The 15,877-nt window shown below is 45.7% G+C and overlaps 1 protein-coding gene across 1 annotated transcript in view; it reads left to right on the forward strand.

Moving 5' to 3' along the window:
- Positions 1 to 301: 301 nt before the first annotated feature.
- The window catches only part of KCNAB3 (potassium voltage-gated channel subfamily A regulatory beta subunit 3), a 171,399-nt gene continuing 155,823 nt past the window's right edge, over positions 302 to 15,877 (forward strand). Inside the window, exon 1 of the mRNA XM_040346790.1 lies at positions 302 to 846. Coding sequence (XP_040202724.1) covers positions 629 to 846 — 218 coding nt within the window. The 5' untranslated portion in view covers positions 302 to 628. The remainder of the gene's footprint in view (positions 847 to 15,877) is intronic.

A 15,877-nucleotide genomic window follows, 5' to 3' on the forward strand; every position in this document is an offset into this window, starting at 1 on the left:
TCTCACCTCACCCATTGTTCCAAAACAAAAAATGTTCCCCTTTTTTTTCTTTGTAGCCATTTTAATATCTGTCCATCACCTGGCCTCCCGTGTCCTTTCACTTTTTTCATGACTTCCTAATTCTGTATAATCTGGCTTCAACCTATCATTTGTCATCTGCTCATGTGTGTTCAGTTGTCTTGTTACCTCTTGTTAATCTTTCCATTTCCCCCCCTTGTAACTTCTCTTTTTCATTACTTCTTGTAATCTGATTTGACTCTTCTTAAACCGTGTGTCTTCATTTCTTTTATTCAAAAAAAATTTGGGGTTTTAACTATTCCCTTTTTTTTTGCATACTAACTTTCCAACCTTTGTCCCACCATTGACTTGCCCAAGTATGTTCTTCTCACCTCCACCACCAACCTCTCCTTAACTCTTCCCCATAGCAACCACCAATCTCTCCTTAACTCTTCTGCAGGTTTTTAGTCTTTTCTTCTGTCCTCCATAATTTTTACCTTGGAGGCCCTTACTGGTACATCAGTCCTCCTTCACCAACTTTTTACCCCCTTACTTCTTCACTTCCAAAGCTCTACATGTTGAAGCTTTCTTCTCTGTGACAAACCCTTTCCTTGGCCCTCTAGTTTCGGACATGTTTTCTCACCCTCCTCGGGGCAGCATCGCAAGGGCCAGCAGGTTCAGCGTGGATGAACTGTATGGCTTTAAAGTTTCCAAAAAGTTGAAGCCCCGTGTGGAGCTGAAGAGGCGGGGAGAAAATGGAACGGCTGGTGGTCCGCCCCTGCACACTGCGCGTGACTGCCAAACACAAGGCCAGGAAAGTTCTACGATACCAAGTGGTATGAGATACAGGTGAGTGAAAGCAATTGCTTTATGTACAAAGGTTTTGGGCGAATGTTTATAGTTGTCCATGCAACCCCACTGTAAATAATAGTGGTTGTGAAGAAAAACATATTTTTAGATTATTTATTTTCCCCTGAGATCAGATGTTTACGCCTCCTTCACACAAGGCAGATCTGTTGCCACAGAGTCTGCCAGCTCAGTGGGAGATCTCTATGTTGATCTCCGCTGAGCCGGTGGATGACAGGTCCCTCTCTGCTCACTGAGCGGGGAGGGGCTTGTTGAGTGCCGCTGAGTCCTATGGAGAGATTGGACAAAAATGGACAGCATGTCTGTTTTCATCAGATCTCACCCGATCCAATCCGCCAGGACAGATGGCGATGTATCGCCATACGTCTGATTTTAGCGGATCAGATGTCAGCGGACATGGTCACCATCCGTCCGCTCCATAGACTTACATAGAGCGCCCGTTCAGGTCCGCCGAAAAAACTGACAGACGGACCTCAACGGTCTGCCCGTGTGAAATTGGCCTACGGTTTGTCTACAGAGGTAGCAGTGCATCCAAGGACAATGGATGTTTTTTTTTTAATCTGAATTTCATTGGCTGAAATCAGCTACCGTCCTTCTTATCTTCCAGCTGGAATCCTCATTTAAAAAAGCACCAAACCTAAATTAAAAAAAATGGACATTATGTGATCTATTTATAAAACATTCCTTGGATGAATGTCACATACATATTCATGCTGGCTGGACAACTTGCATTTTCTGTAATAGATTAATTCCTATATTTGTCAGCTCCATCTAGTGGTCAAAACGCAGTATAGTTTTCTAAAAAAAATCAATTCGAAAATATACTGCATTTTGGCCACTAGATGGCGCTGATGATCGTAGGAATTAATCTATTACAATAAATATGGGAACATTTTGACTAGCCTGCATGAATGTGTGTAACATTTATCTGTATTGCAAGGGTTACATGTCAAGTCTAGGGGGCAGAGGAATACATCATAATACTTACCTTATTCTTTGCTCTGGCAGGCTTCCTCTTCTCTTCTTCTCTCCGGCACTCCTGGACGTTGGTGGGTCCTCGCATACTCTCGTACATGCAGGACTGCTGGTCCTCCATTGTATGTGATGACATCAGAGTGAGACCACCAGACAGAGTGCTGGTAAGAAGAACAGCAGCACAGCATGGAGGAAGACTGCGATGAAGGTAAGTATTACAACTTATTCCTCTACCCTTAGGAATAACATTAAACTCTTGCAATGCAGGAGTAATATTTTTTAAATATCATGAAGAGGGACTCTAAAGGTGAACTCCAAGCAAATATAAAAGACACAGGGAAAATCAGTCTATAGACCAAAGAGGCAGAGACCAGCGGCATGTCTGCACATGCACGGGATCTCCATTCAGAATGGTACCACAGGAGCAGAGAAGTTTGGATTCAAGGGAGAAAACAATGGACTCCATGGACTAATAAGTATGTTTTTTTCTTTTGTTAGAGGTGTAAGATTTCTTCTCTCCTCATTATGGGAGTGGTAACTCCCAGGTCTGTACATCTGCTGAGACCATTACGCGGGTCCCCCCCCCCCCATCCCTGTACTGAGTTCCTGGGTCTGCACACCTGCTGTGTTCATTGTGAGGGGTTCCCGCCATCCCTGTACTGAGTCTTTACACCTATTGTGCCCATTATGGGGCCGCCATCCCTGTGCTGAGTTCCTGGGTCTGTACACCTGAGGGGTCCCCACCATCCCTCTACTGAGTTCTTGGGTCTGTACACCTGCTGTACCCATTATGAGGGGTTCCCACCATCTCCGTGCTGGGTTTCTTGATCTGTACACCCAATGTGCCCATTATGAGGGGTTCCCACCATACTGTGCTGAGTTAATGGGTCTCTACACATGCTGTGCCCATTATGAGGGGTTCCCACCATACTGTGCTGAGTTAATGGGTCTCTACACATGCTGTGCCCATTATGAGGGGTCCCACCATCTCTGTGCTGAGTTAATGGGCCTGTACACCTTCTGTTCTCATTGTGAGTGGTTCCCACCATCCCTGTACTGAGTCTTTAGGCCTCGTACACACGATAGGTTAACCAGAGGACAACGGTCTGATGGACCGTTTTCATCGGTCAAAACCGATCGTGTGTGGGCCCCATAGGTTATTTAACCATTGGTAAATAAAAAGCCAACTTGCTTTAAATTTAACCGATGGATTCCTAATCGATAGGTCAAAACCGATCGTTGGTAGGCACGACCATCGGTTAAAAATCCACGCATGCTTGGAAGCATTGAACTTCTTTTTTTTCAGCACGTCGTTGTGTTTTACGTCACCGCGTTCTGACTCGATCGGTTATTTAACCAATGGTGTGTAGGCGCGACGGACCATCAGTCAGTTTCATCGGTTAACCGATGACAACGGTCCTTCAGACCGTTCTTATCGGATGGACTGATCGTGTGTACGAGCAGGGCCGCTGATAGAAATCATGGGGCCCCGTACAGCCTACCTGATGGGGCCCCCTTCAGCTCCACCCCTGGTCCCGCCCCTGGTCCCTCCTTCAGCCCCACCCTGGCTCCGCCCATTGCCCCTCCCCAAATGCCATATTGTGCTGCAGACCTTACCACCCATGCCGCCAATGCCATATTGTGCTGCAGACACTGCCACCCATGCTGCCAATGGCATAATTCTACTGGCAGCATGGGTGGCACTTCCTCTGCAGGCAGCACATGCGTTATGACATTAGCAGCATGGGTGGCACTGTCTGCAGAACATTACGGCATTGGCGGCATGGGTGGCACTGTCTCTCATGCCGCAATGTGCTGCAGACCATTACGCTAATGCCATAACGCATGTGCTACCTGCTGACAGTGCCACCCATGCCGCCAATGTCATATTGTGTGGCATGGATGGCACTATCTCTGCAGGCAGCACATGCGTTAGGGCATTAGCGTCATGGGTGGCACTGTCTGCAGCACACATACGGCATAGGCGATTTGGCGGCATGGGTGGCACTGTCTCTGCAGGCAGCACGTGTTATGGGCAGACAAAGCCACCAATGCCACAATGTATAGGTGCCATTACCAGAAACAATGTAAATAGCAGAGTAATGCAGTGTAAGGCCGGGTACACACGGGCAAACATGTACGATGAAACCGGTCCGTCGGACCGTTTTCACCGTACATGTCTGCCCGGGGACTTCTGTATGATGGCTGTACTAACCATCGTACAGAAGTCCGCGCGTAAACAATACGTGGGGCGTGTCCGCGCCGATGACGTGGCGACGTGGGCGGGCCTGCCTTTTAAATGCTTCCACGCATGCGTCAAAGTCATTCGACGCATGCGAGGGACGGTGGGCGCTCGGACATGTACGGTAGGTCTGTACTGACGACCGTACATGTCCGAGCGGGCAGGATTCCAGCGGACGGTTTTAAAACAAGTCCAGGAATATTTGCCCGCTGGGAAAAGGCCCGGCGGGCAAATGTTTGCTGGAATTCTGCCCGCTCGCCCCTACACATGACCGAACATGTATGCTGAAACTGGTCCGCGGACCAGTTTCAGCATACATGTTTGGTCGTGTGTACGGGGCCTTAGAGGTGCCATGCTACAAAAAAACAAACCAAGGAAATCTTTTAAAGTAGCGCTACAACAAAAAAGGATGTTGAAGTCCCACAATCATGTAAGTTAGAAATTTATAAAAAATTATGTCTCAAGAGCAAAGTCTCCAAATTTCCAGCTTTGTAATGCAAGATATGCAATATACAATGTGAGCAATTCCAAGTTATCGTGCACCACTATTTTTTATTTTTACCATTGACATATCGATTCATTTTTTGGTGCTTTACATGCCTCCATGTGTTCATATTTTTTCACTCTGTAATTCTGGCGCTGTCTTTGTTTTGTTTGTCATATGCTACAAAAAAACAGTGGTAGTAGATCTTCACCTGCACTGAATTTTTAGTGAATGACACTTTTTCTGCTTTATAAACTGCCCCATAATTTGCTGCAGCACTGTGATTTATAAAATACTTGCTTTCATCTTTATTGCAGCTCAGTGCTGCTGATCTCCTACATCCTCTTTGCAGCCCCTTTCCTGTCTACATACTCTCCAGCGATGGGGGAATTTCTCAGTTGGGGTTTCCTGATGGCGACAACAGTGGACCACGTCTGCCTAATGCATGGCCACTAGCCCCCCTTGGAAGTCCATGGGGTCCGGTTACAGAGCATTCGTTGGATAAATGTCAAACACATTTATGCAGGTTGTATGAGCTCTCTCTACATTTTCTGTAATAGATTGTAATAGATTAATCCCTATCTGTCGTCTTTATCTAGTGGCCAAAATGTGGTATATTTTCATTTTGCAGTAGACAAGAAAACGTTACCTCATTATGGCCATTAGATGGCGCTGATTTACCTATTACTATTACTAGACAAAAAGGTGGTACCTGTATATGTTTTCTGAACTATCTCAATGAGAAAATATACCTAATTTTGACCACTAGATGGTATTCATGGGAATTAATCTATTACATAAAATACTGGGAATATTTGTCCATCCTGCACGAATGTGTGTGACAATCGTCCTACGAATGTTTTATAAACAGACCTCAAGGTGTCAAGTTGACAACACAGGAGCACAATTGGGAGACAGGGACCAGGTGTTGTCACCATATAACAGGGAGGGACATCACGTCCTGGACACGATTGTAAACAAAGTCGCGATCGCGGCTGTCGGCATAAGATCGTGAATTTTATTTTTTTGATCTCATGCTTACCAGCCTGGAGGAGAGATTATTGACCCCACATCTCCCTATAAAGAGGACCTGTCACGCACTATTCCTATTACAAGGGATGTTTACATCCTAGATGTTGATCAGCAGAAGACATGATAAGAAATAGCATTTGTATAGTTGGCATATAGGTAGAAGGTCTTGCTATAGCACTACAAGTAACAGAATAACAACTTATCCGTTTTGCAGGCTTCTTCAGTATAGGTACTAGGGATCCTGTGGTGAAGGATGTTCCGTAGGGAAGTCTGAAAGGTTTTCCCCAGCAATGGCTCAGAGTAGTAGTAAGTGTAGATGGTATTAAAGAGGTAGTTGAGGCTGGATTGGTGTTCCGGCATGGGGAGCAATGGCATCCATCTGTGTAGCGTAGGCCGAGCTCCGCCTGACAGGCTACGGCTGACAATAATAGAAACACCCTGAGTGAGTCTTGAATGCCTTTATAGGCAAGTATGCAGCTGCAGTGCATCCCACTGATTCAAAAAGGACCGCCGTACTCCACAGCACACTTCACGCTGGAGCGCATGACGGCGCCGGGCGATGACGTCATTGCGCGAGCGCCGTATGCGTTCCAGCATGGAACGCATTACGGCGCTGAAAGCGCCTGTCTTAAATAGAAGTAACAGGCGCGCAGAGCGCCTGTTACAGGAAGTAACTTATGAAATGTTAAAAAAAAAAGTTTAACCACTTCCTGCCCAAGGACGTCATATGACGTCCTGGACTTTCAGTGGGGATATCTGAATGAGGCCTGCAGCTACAGGCATCATTCAGATATCCATCTCTTCAGCCGACGAATCCCTGCACCATAAGAACGATCATAGCGCCGCTTGATCGTTCTTATAGGCGGCGGGAGGGGACGCCCCCCCTCCCGCCGCCATCTGGTGCTTCTCCGTGCTCTCCTTTGCCATCGGAGACCCAGAGAAACGATCCGCCGGCGTTCCGATGGAAACCATAGAGTAGACTGGTGACCAGATGGTCACCAGTCATCTCTATGATCGTCGGAGGCCCGGGCGCGATGTTATGACGTCACACCCGGGTCCTGGAATGTAAACACAGCCGCAATCTAATGCTTTCCAGCCTGGAGGAGAGATTTGGGGTCTTATTGACCCTGCATCTCTCCATAAAGAGTACCTGTCACGAACCATTCCTATTACAAGGGATGTTTACATTCCTTGTAATAGGAATAAAAGTGATCAAAAAAAAAAGTGTAAAAATAAAAAAAATTGAGTAAAATAAAATAATGAAAAAAAATGTTTTAAACGCCCCTATCCCCGGTAGCTCGCGTTTAGAAGCGAACACACACGTAAGTCCCGCCCACATATGTAAACGCCGTTCAAACCACACATGTGAGGTATCGCCGCGTGCGTTAGAGTGCCAGCAACAATTCTAGCACTAGACCTCCTCTGTAACTCTAAATTTGTAACTTGTAAAAAAAAAGAAGCGATGCCTATGGAGATTTTTAAGTACTGACGTTTGGCGCCATTCCATGAGTGTGCGAAATTTTAAAGCGTGACATGTTAGGTATCTATTTACTCGGCGTAACATCATCTTTCACATTATACAAAAAAATTGGGCTAACTTTACTGTTTTGTTATTTTTTAATTCACAAAACAGTTTTTTTCCCCCAAAAAAGGCGTTTGAAAAATTATTGCGCGAATACTGTGCGAGATAAAAAGTTGCAATGGCCGGCATTTTGTTCCCTAGGGTGTCTGCTAAAAAACATATATAGTGTTTGGGGGTTCTGAGTAATTTTCTAACAAAAAAATTATGATTTATGCATGTAGGAGAGAAGTGCCAAAATAGGCCCGGTATGGAAGTGGTTAAAGCAAGTAAATACAATATAATTTCCTATCTATTGCTAGCAGCATGATGATTAAAAATAATCAATTCTGATTGGAAGAGTGAAGTTCCACTTGAATGGAAAACATTTGCTACTGTTTTTTTTACTTGTAATTGTAATCGGGTAATCAATATAATTGGTCATATCGATCACATGATACCCCGGCCAATTACAGAGGTCGGGGCACTGAGTGCCGTAATCCGCTGTGTCCACCGGACAGAGCAGTCACGGAATTCCCAGGGGGCACACCAATGCGCATGTGTGCCGCAACGTACCAGTAGGTTAGTAAAAGTACTGTGGGTGGGCATTGCAGGTAAGTGGTTACTAATAATAATAATAAAATAAATAATAATAATAATCATATCAACATATCCTGAGTTGAAGGTTTTTTTTATCATTTAGCTTTGGTAAAGCTTTTTTGAAATGGTTTGAGAACATTCAAGTTCAAAATAGTAGCGTTCCACATTTCTAGGGACAGGGAATGTCCCTGGGTGTTAAAGCTTGCTTTATGCATACATGGACACAACGGGCAGCACCAATCCCTGTGATAAGCAGAGCGGGGGCAATGCCAGCCCCTCTATGCCCATATGTTACGGCGAAGATCTGTCAGTGACGTCTGAATGTCAGAGCAACCCCTGATGGCATGCTCGTTTTAGCATGTGTACATGTAAACAGCGGGGGGCATCGCCAACCCCCCCACATACAGGGCTTCCTGTACAGGGAGGGGGGACTAGTCAGGCACACAATGTAAACACACCGCAGGATATTATTATATATACAGTCATGTGACCCGTCCCCGGACTGGGGGGAGTGTGATTTGTCCTAGAGGTGTCAGGGCCTGTTATCATCAGCACACTGTGCTCGCTCTCAGCGACGTTCTCCTCCTCCCAGAATCCTCTCCTGGATGTGAGAGAGAGAGAGAGGACAGCTTCATCAGAGACGAGACAGAGGAAGACGCACATTAGCGCCCTTATGTACATTTCTAATTATAGAAGTCTATTTTTAAATGTTATTATAGTGAGTACAAATCAGCACATTTGTGAAATATGGCGAGTAGTTGTAGCATTCTCGTGGACTTTTGCTATGCTGAAGAATTCATTGATCCAAAGTAGATGATGAAAAGTTTTAATTTCCCCCGAAATCAGCAAGAATTTCACCAAAATTTTACCAAAATTTCACCAACATTTTTCCAAAATCTGACAATTTTGGACAAATGCTTTCAAAGTTTTTTTTTGTTGTTGTTGTTGGCTGGTTGGGGTTGCAGGAGCTCTTTTCAACCATCCTGGACCTGTTTTTGTGGCAAAAAAGTCCTTAATATTATTAGACCCATTCAGACAAAAGAAAAGACGTAAGGACATTATTCAGTAGCATGTCTCCAAAAAGTTAACTACCGTATTTATCTTCCTATAGCGCACACCGGTGTATATAGCGCGCACCCATACTCTAGAAGGGAAATTCCTGGGAAAAAAAAGAATTACTTACAGTTTGACGGTGTCTTGCCCGGCGTCCATTGGCGGCCTTGTCCGGTCCGGCATCCGTCTGCGGCCTCGGTGGTGTCCTCCTCGCTTCTCCCGCGCTGTCTCTGAGCTCTCCCGCGCTGTCTCTGAGCGCCGCCGGCGACATATACCGAGCGCAGTACACTCGGGTACTCTCGGCTATAATTACTCGTCCACGCTCGGCTCCTCTCGCATAAAGGCTAGGAGGCGGCACAGGGCGTGACCGCGAGCAGATTTTTACATGTAGGAGCGAAGTGCCAGAATTGGCAAGGATGGGAAGTACCGTATTTATCGGCGTATAACGCACACTTTTTTCCCCTTAAAATCAGGGGAAAATCGTAGGTGCACGTTATACGCTGACCCGCTGTCTCTGAGCGCCGCCGCCGACATATACCGAGCGCAGTACACTCTGCCGCCGGCCTTAGATTTTCCTTCAACCATGTAGTTTAAGGGCCTGCCTGATTGGCCCAGGCCCTTAAACTACATGGTTGAAGGAAAATCTAAAGGAAATTGAAAAAGAAAAAAGTGTGCTAAATACACCCAAAAAAACTTCCTGGAAATACACAATGTATGTGTAGTGCCCCCTGACCTTCTCGTCACGTGTACGGACTAGAAACAGAGACAAGGCCGGCGGCAGAAAAAGGCAGATCAAGCAGCTGCCTAGGGCACCAGGGTAGGGGGGTGGCAAAATCCTGATTACCACGCTGGGGATTCAGATTTTTAAAATACCTGTCTTTCCCTCCAGCAGGCAAACTAAAACTTCCACCATGCGCCCCATAGAAACCTTCCACCCTGCACTACCCATGTCTGTCTATTTACTACCCTACCCTGTCTATATACAACCCTAGACTGAGCAGCCAATTGTTTTTCCAGGGACCTGGGGGGGAATATTCATGGGGGCGGTTGGCGATGGCATATTCATGGAGTCAGTCCTCTGCACTGTACTGTTAAGGGGCACTGTGATATAAAGGGGACTGCACTGTAAAGGGTCACAGTAATTATTACAGTGCACCCCACTTTATATCACAGTGCCCCTATACATTACAGTGCGAAGGACTGACTCTGTAAGAGCCGAGAGAGGAGAGACACAGGCATAGCCGCATCGTGGGAGGTGAGCGGCGACCATGGTCTGTGTTAGCCCTGTCCAGACCATGGTTACCGCTTACCTCCTGCTGTGTGGCCCGGGTCATCAACAGGCCAAAGACTGTTACCGGTTTGTGGCCCGGGGGATGGGAACTCCTGCATTAGCCAGCTCCTGTTGGTACATGTGGCCTGGCGGCCCTGACCCACCAGGCAAATGCCCGGCTTGCCCTGTGGCCAGTCCGGGCTTGCTTCATATCGAATTGTTTTAGTAAATCTAAAGGAAAATTAAACAAGCAAATTGTATAATGTAGTATATTCCATCTATGCCAACATATAGAAGCTTATTTGTAAAGGTCAATTCAGTGCCTTGAAAAAGTATTCACACCCTTTGAAATTTTCAAAATTTTGTCATGTTGCAACCAAAAACATAAATGTATTTTATTTTATAGACCAACACAAATTGTGAAGTGGAAGAAAAATGATAAATTGTTTTCAAAATTTTGTACAAATAAATATGTGAAAAGTGTGGCGTGCATTTGTATTTAGCCCCTTTTACTCTGATACCCCCTAACTAAAATCTAGTGGAACCAATTGCCTTCAGAAGTCACCTAATTAGTAAATAGAGTTTCCCTGTGTGTAATTTAATCTCAGGAAAAATACAGTTGTTCTGTGAAGCCCTCAGAGGTTTGTTAGAGTACCTTATTGAACAAACAGCATCATGAAGGCCAAAAAACACATCAGACAGGTCAGGGTTAAAAATATTAAGTAGTTTAAAGCAGGGTTAGTTTATTTAAAAAAATGTCCTAAGCTTTGAACATCTCACGGAGCTCTGTTCAATCCATCATCCGAAAATGGAAAGAGTATGGCACAACTGCAAACCTACCAAGACATTGCAGTCAACCTAAACTGACAGGCCAGGCAAGGAGATCATTAATCAGAGACGCAGCCAAGAGGCCCTTTTGCAGTTTGCAAGAAGCCATGTGGGGGACACAGAAAACATGTGGAAGAAGGTGCTCTGGTCAGATTAGACCAAAATTGAACTTTTTGGTCTAGAAGCAAACCGCTATGTGTGGCGGAAAACTAACATTGCACATCACCCTGATCACACCATCCCTACCGTGAAACATGGTGGTGGCAGCATCATATTGTGGGGATGCTTTTTTTTCAGTAGGGGCAGGGAAGCTGGTCAGAGTTGATGGGAAGATGGATGAAGTCAAATACAGTACAGGGCATTCTTAGAAGAAAACCTGTTAGAGTCTGCAAAAGACTTGAGACTGGGGGGGGGGAGGTTCACCTTCCAGGAAGACAACGACCCTAAACATACAGCCAGAGCTACAATGGAATGGTTTAGATCAAGGCATATTCATGTATTAGAATGGCCCAGTCAAACTCCAGACCTAAATCCCATTGAGAATCTGTGGCAAGACTTGAAAATTGCTGATCACAGACGCTCTCCATCCAATCTGACAGAGCTTGAGATATTTTGCAAAGAAGAATGGGCAGAAATGTCCCTCTCTAGATGTGCAAAGCTGGTAGAGACATCCCCAAAAAGACTTGCAGCTGTAAAATCAGGTAAAGGCGGTTCTACAAAGTATTGACTCAGGGGGGCGCTATACAAATGCACTCCACACTTTTCACATATTTATTTGGAAAACCATTTATCATCTTCCTTCCACTTCACAATTATGTGCCACTTTATGTTGGTCTATCACATAAAATCCCAATAAAATACATTTACATTTTTGGTTGTAATATGGAAAAATGTGGAAAATTTCAAGGGGTGTGAATACTTTTTCAAGGCACTGTAAATCTTGGACTTGTTCTGTAATTGCTGATGTTGTTTAACCCTCATCCAAACAACTTTCTCAGTAATGCAAAATTGAGAGCTCTCATTTCCCTAAAAGCAAGAGAGAACTTCACCACTTTGGCCAAATGCTCTGGAGTTGTTAGGGAATATAAAATGAAGGTGTTTTTTAAGGGTAATTTGGCTCTTTAGGATTGCAAAAGCTCAATCAGCCCTGTTCTTGTGCAAAACAAAAAACCCTTTCCTTTTTTTCCTTTTAAAAAAAGAGAAAGCAGCAAAAAAAAAAAGAAAGAAGGGGGAGACAGTACACAAAGATCCCCTTTAGATACCCCTTAGGAGATTCTTCTGCTGAGTCCCGTCGACTCCATCCATCATCTTAAAGGTTTGTTTTTCCCTTTCTCTGGATCATTTGTGGGTATGGGGTCCTGTATATTGAGGTTTTCTGTTTATTTAATTTTTCTGATGGTTGAACTAGATCAACTTAATTTCAACCTAACTTAGGGCCAGATTCAGGTAGAATTGCGGCGGCGTAACGTATCGTAGATACGTTACACCGCCGCAAGTTTTCATCGCAAGTGCCTGATTCACAGAGCACTTGCAATGAAAACCTACGCCGGCGGCCTCCGGCGTAAGCCCGCGTAATTAAAAGGGCCGTGTGCCATTTAAATTAGGCGCGCTCCCGCGCCGGACCTACTGCGCATGCTCCCTTTTGAATTACCCGCCGTGCTTTGCGCGAAGTGACGTAATTTTTTCGAACGGCAACGCGCGTATCGTAATTCCGTATACCCGGACGGCTTACACAAACACCGTGAATTTTTAAATTTCGACGCGGGAACGACGGCCATACTTTATACAGCAATACGTTTGCTGTGTAAAGTTAAGGCACCAAAAACGACGACGGGAAACTAGACTAGCGGCGACGTAGCGAACACGAAAATCCGTCGTGGATCGCCGTAACTCCTAATTTGCATACCCGAAGCTGGTTTATGACGCAAAGTCCCCCCAGCGGCGGCCGCGGTACTGCATCCTAAGATCCGACAGTGTAAAACAATTACACCTGTCGGATCTTAGGGATATCTATGCGTAACTGGTTCTATGAATCAGTCGCATAGATACTCTGAGAGATACGACGGAGTATCTGAGATACTCCGTCGTATCTCCGCTGTGAATCTGGCCCTTAGTATGTAATTGTCTTTCCGTCTTCTAAATATTTCTCTTTCGAATTCTCCTCCTCCCCTTTCTCACCGTCTCTGGTTGGCATGGAGTTTGGTGCCTCAGCTGTGGCCCCCCCAGGCTCTCAGGCACAGAAGGGACATGGATGTGGCGCTCCGCGTTCCTGTGAGATATCTCAGGCGAGAGTAATGTTTAATCTCTCTAGCATTGGCTCGGCATGCAGCTCAGAGCCTACTGTCGTCTCCTTCCCTTTGGACCCAACTAATCACCCTGTCTTCCTTTCACGACTTTAACCATTTATTCATTGCTATCTTCACTTCTTTTCATCCGATATACATTATTTCCCTCCATCAACACATTTTCTGTCTCCACTTTCTACTTTATTCCAGCATTCTGTTCTTTTTCCGTCAATCATCACCACTGGTAACTTTCTCCTCTTAGGTTGACCAAGACTGGTCCCTCGACCACCTCCTTCCTTTGTGCCTGTCCCTCATGTACCCCTATAAATCTCCATGCAATGACCTCTTTGGAAGCCCCTTACGAAAGGGTGGAAGATGGAAAGGAAGAGTGCTTGGGTCAGGACTGGGGGAGCCGTTGTCACCACCCCACCGTTGGGTCGCCCACCGACAGGTAGACCGTGGATTTGAGGGCTTTCTGCGCACGCATGGCCTTACCATAGCAGAGAAAAAGAGCATGAGATACAGGTAATAAGGACAAATATGAGGGATTAAACCCTGTTTCTCTAGAACACAATAGGTTCTTGCACAATTTATATTAAAGTTTATAGAAAAGCACTTTTTGAAACATGAATTTAGAGGGCAATAGTTGACCAAATGTTGACCTAGATCAGCTCAGATCAGTTGCTTGCTCTGAACTTTAGCCTGACCTTGTACCTGAGCTGGTCCTGGTATATATGATGTCCTCCTGTGACTCCATAATGTACTCTTGTGACACGTCTTTGTGCCAGGGCCTAGACCCCGGCGTTTTCAGCATTCCTTGTGATTTTAGTGTCTGCACCTTGTGAACTCCCCTGTGCCTCTAATGTCTTCCAACCAATGTGACCCCTGGACACTTCTACACCCCTGTACCCCTGCACCGCTGTACCCCTGTGCTCTCGGCAATCACTGTGCCTACTGTAAATTTGGTGTCACCCATTGACCTCAGAGCATCAGGTGTTATTGGGTGACCCAAGAGCATCCAGTGTCATCCAGTGACCCCAGCGCATCCTGTGTCACACATTGACCCCCCTATATTCACATGTTTTCAAGTTCCTGAATGCCCCACTTCCTGTTCCCAACTTCAGCATATATCTTAGTACACTTATTCACTGCCCATTCTGATTTTTAGCTTGTCCCTGAACCGGTCCATTGACTGTGTACTTTGACCTAGTTCTTTTGCTTTTCAACTGAAAACTGCATTGGTGTGTCCAAGTGCCACAACCTGGGAGCTGTTATACAGCAAAATCCATAACTCCTTGATAACCTACCAAGACATGGCCGTCCACCTTAACTAACAGGCCGGGCAAGGAGAGCATTAATCAGAGAAGCAGCCAAGAGACCCGTTTGCAGTTTGCAAGACGCAGCAGCAGATATCTTGTTACACCCAGCCCAAACTCTATGGGCTGGGTGTAACAAGATGTCCTCTGCTGGCTTACTGCAGCCAATTGCAGGGTGTACCAAGATGGGCATAGCTAAGGGCGAATTAATGTGACAGCTTTCACCGATCCTGATGCGGCTGCATGCTACACCCCTGCCAGCTTACCAAGTTCCACTGCAGGTGAGCACTCACTCTCCGCCCGCCTACTCGGCCAGCCCTCTCCATCCATCGTCTTCGCCTGCCCTCTCCGCCCACTGACTCTGCCAGCCCTTTCTGCCCACTGACTCCGCCAGCCCTCTCTGCCCACTGACCCCGCCAACCCTCCCTGCCCACTGACTCCTCCAGCCCTCTCCGCCCACTGACTCTGCCCGCCGACCAAGTATTGGGTAAGGCATCGGGAGCAGGTACTCGCCTAAATGCGTGGTATTCATCCCGTATCGTTATCGGGACAACCCTACTTGGTACATATATCAAGTTATGATCTTACCAAGTTGAGAACAAAGGTCCTGAGAAAGTGGGATGTCCTGCGAAACACGTTGACCTATATCAAACGGTCTAGAGGGAGCCTAAAACACAATTCCCCACAAAATCTATCTAGATATGTAATGATTTTATACATTATGGGTTTTTAATGTGTATTGATAAAGATGTATAATTACTTTTAAATTATATTTATGTGTACCATTGGAGATATATTTAAAGTCCCTCTTTATATATATATATAAAAAAAACTGTGTTCTGTACTTTATTAGGGACGATATCTCCAAATGGTTTCATCCCACCACTCCCTTAAGTAGTTGAATCTGTCATAAAGATCAGAGGGAATCAGGAAAATATCAAATTTTGGCCACCTGATGAAGCTGACGATCAAGTCAGCCAACCAACCACCTAGGGCTCGATCGATCAATCACCGTTCCCCCTGTCGCTCGATGGATCAATCGCTGCTTTGCTCGCCTCTCGCCAGCAACACACTTACCCCATCCAGGTCGCGACTTTGGCTTCCCTCCCCCTGCGTCTCCTCTTGAATCCCAGTAGTCACTTCTCCTCCCGGCCAATCAGGAGAAACAGGTAGACATTAGCGTAAAATAAATTTGCTAATGTCACAGAGCTGCACCCCAAGTCCACCCTTTTTTAAAGACAATTAGAGCCTCATGCCGCGTACACATAACCGTTTTTCATGACGAGAAAAACACAATTTTTTTAATTGGCAGTGAAAAACGGTCGTGTGTAGGCTCCAGGGCATTTTTCTTGACGAGAAAAATGGGCATT

Source organism: Rana temporaria, chromosome 3, assembly GCF_905171775.1.
Source record: "Rana temporaria chromosome 3, aRanTem1.1, whole genome shotgun sequence".
Taxonomy (NCBI): Eukaryota; Metazoa; Chordata; class Amphibia; order Anura; family Ranidae; genus Rana; species Rana temporaria.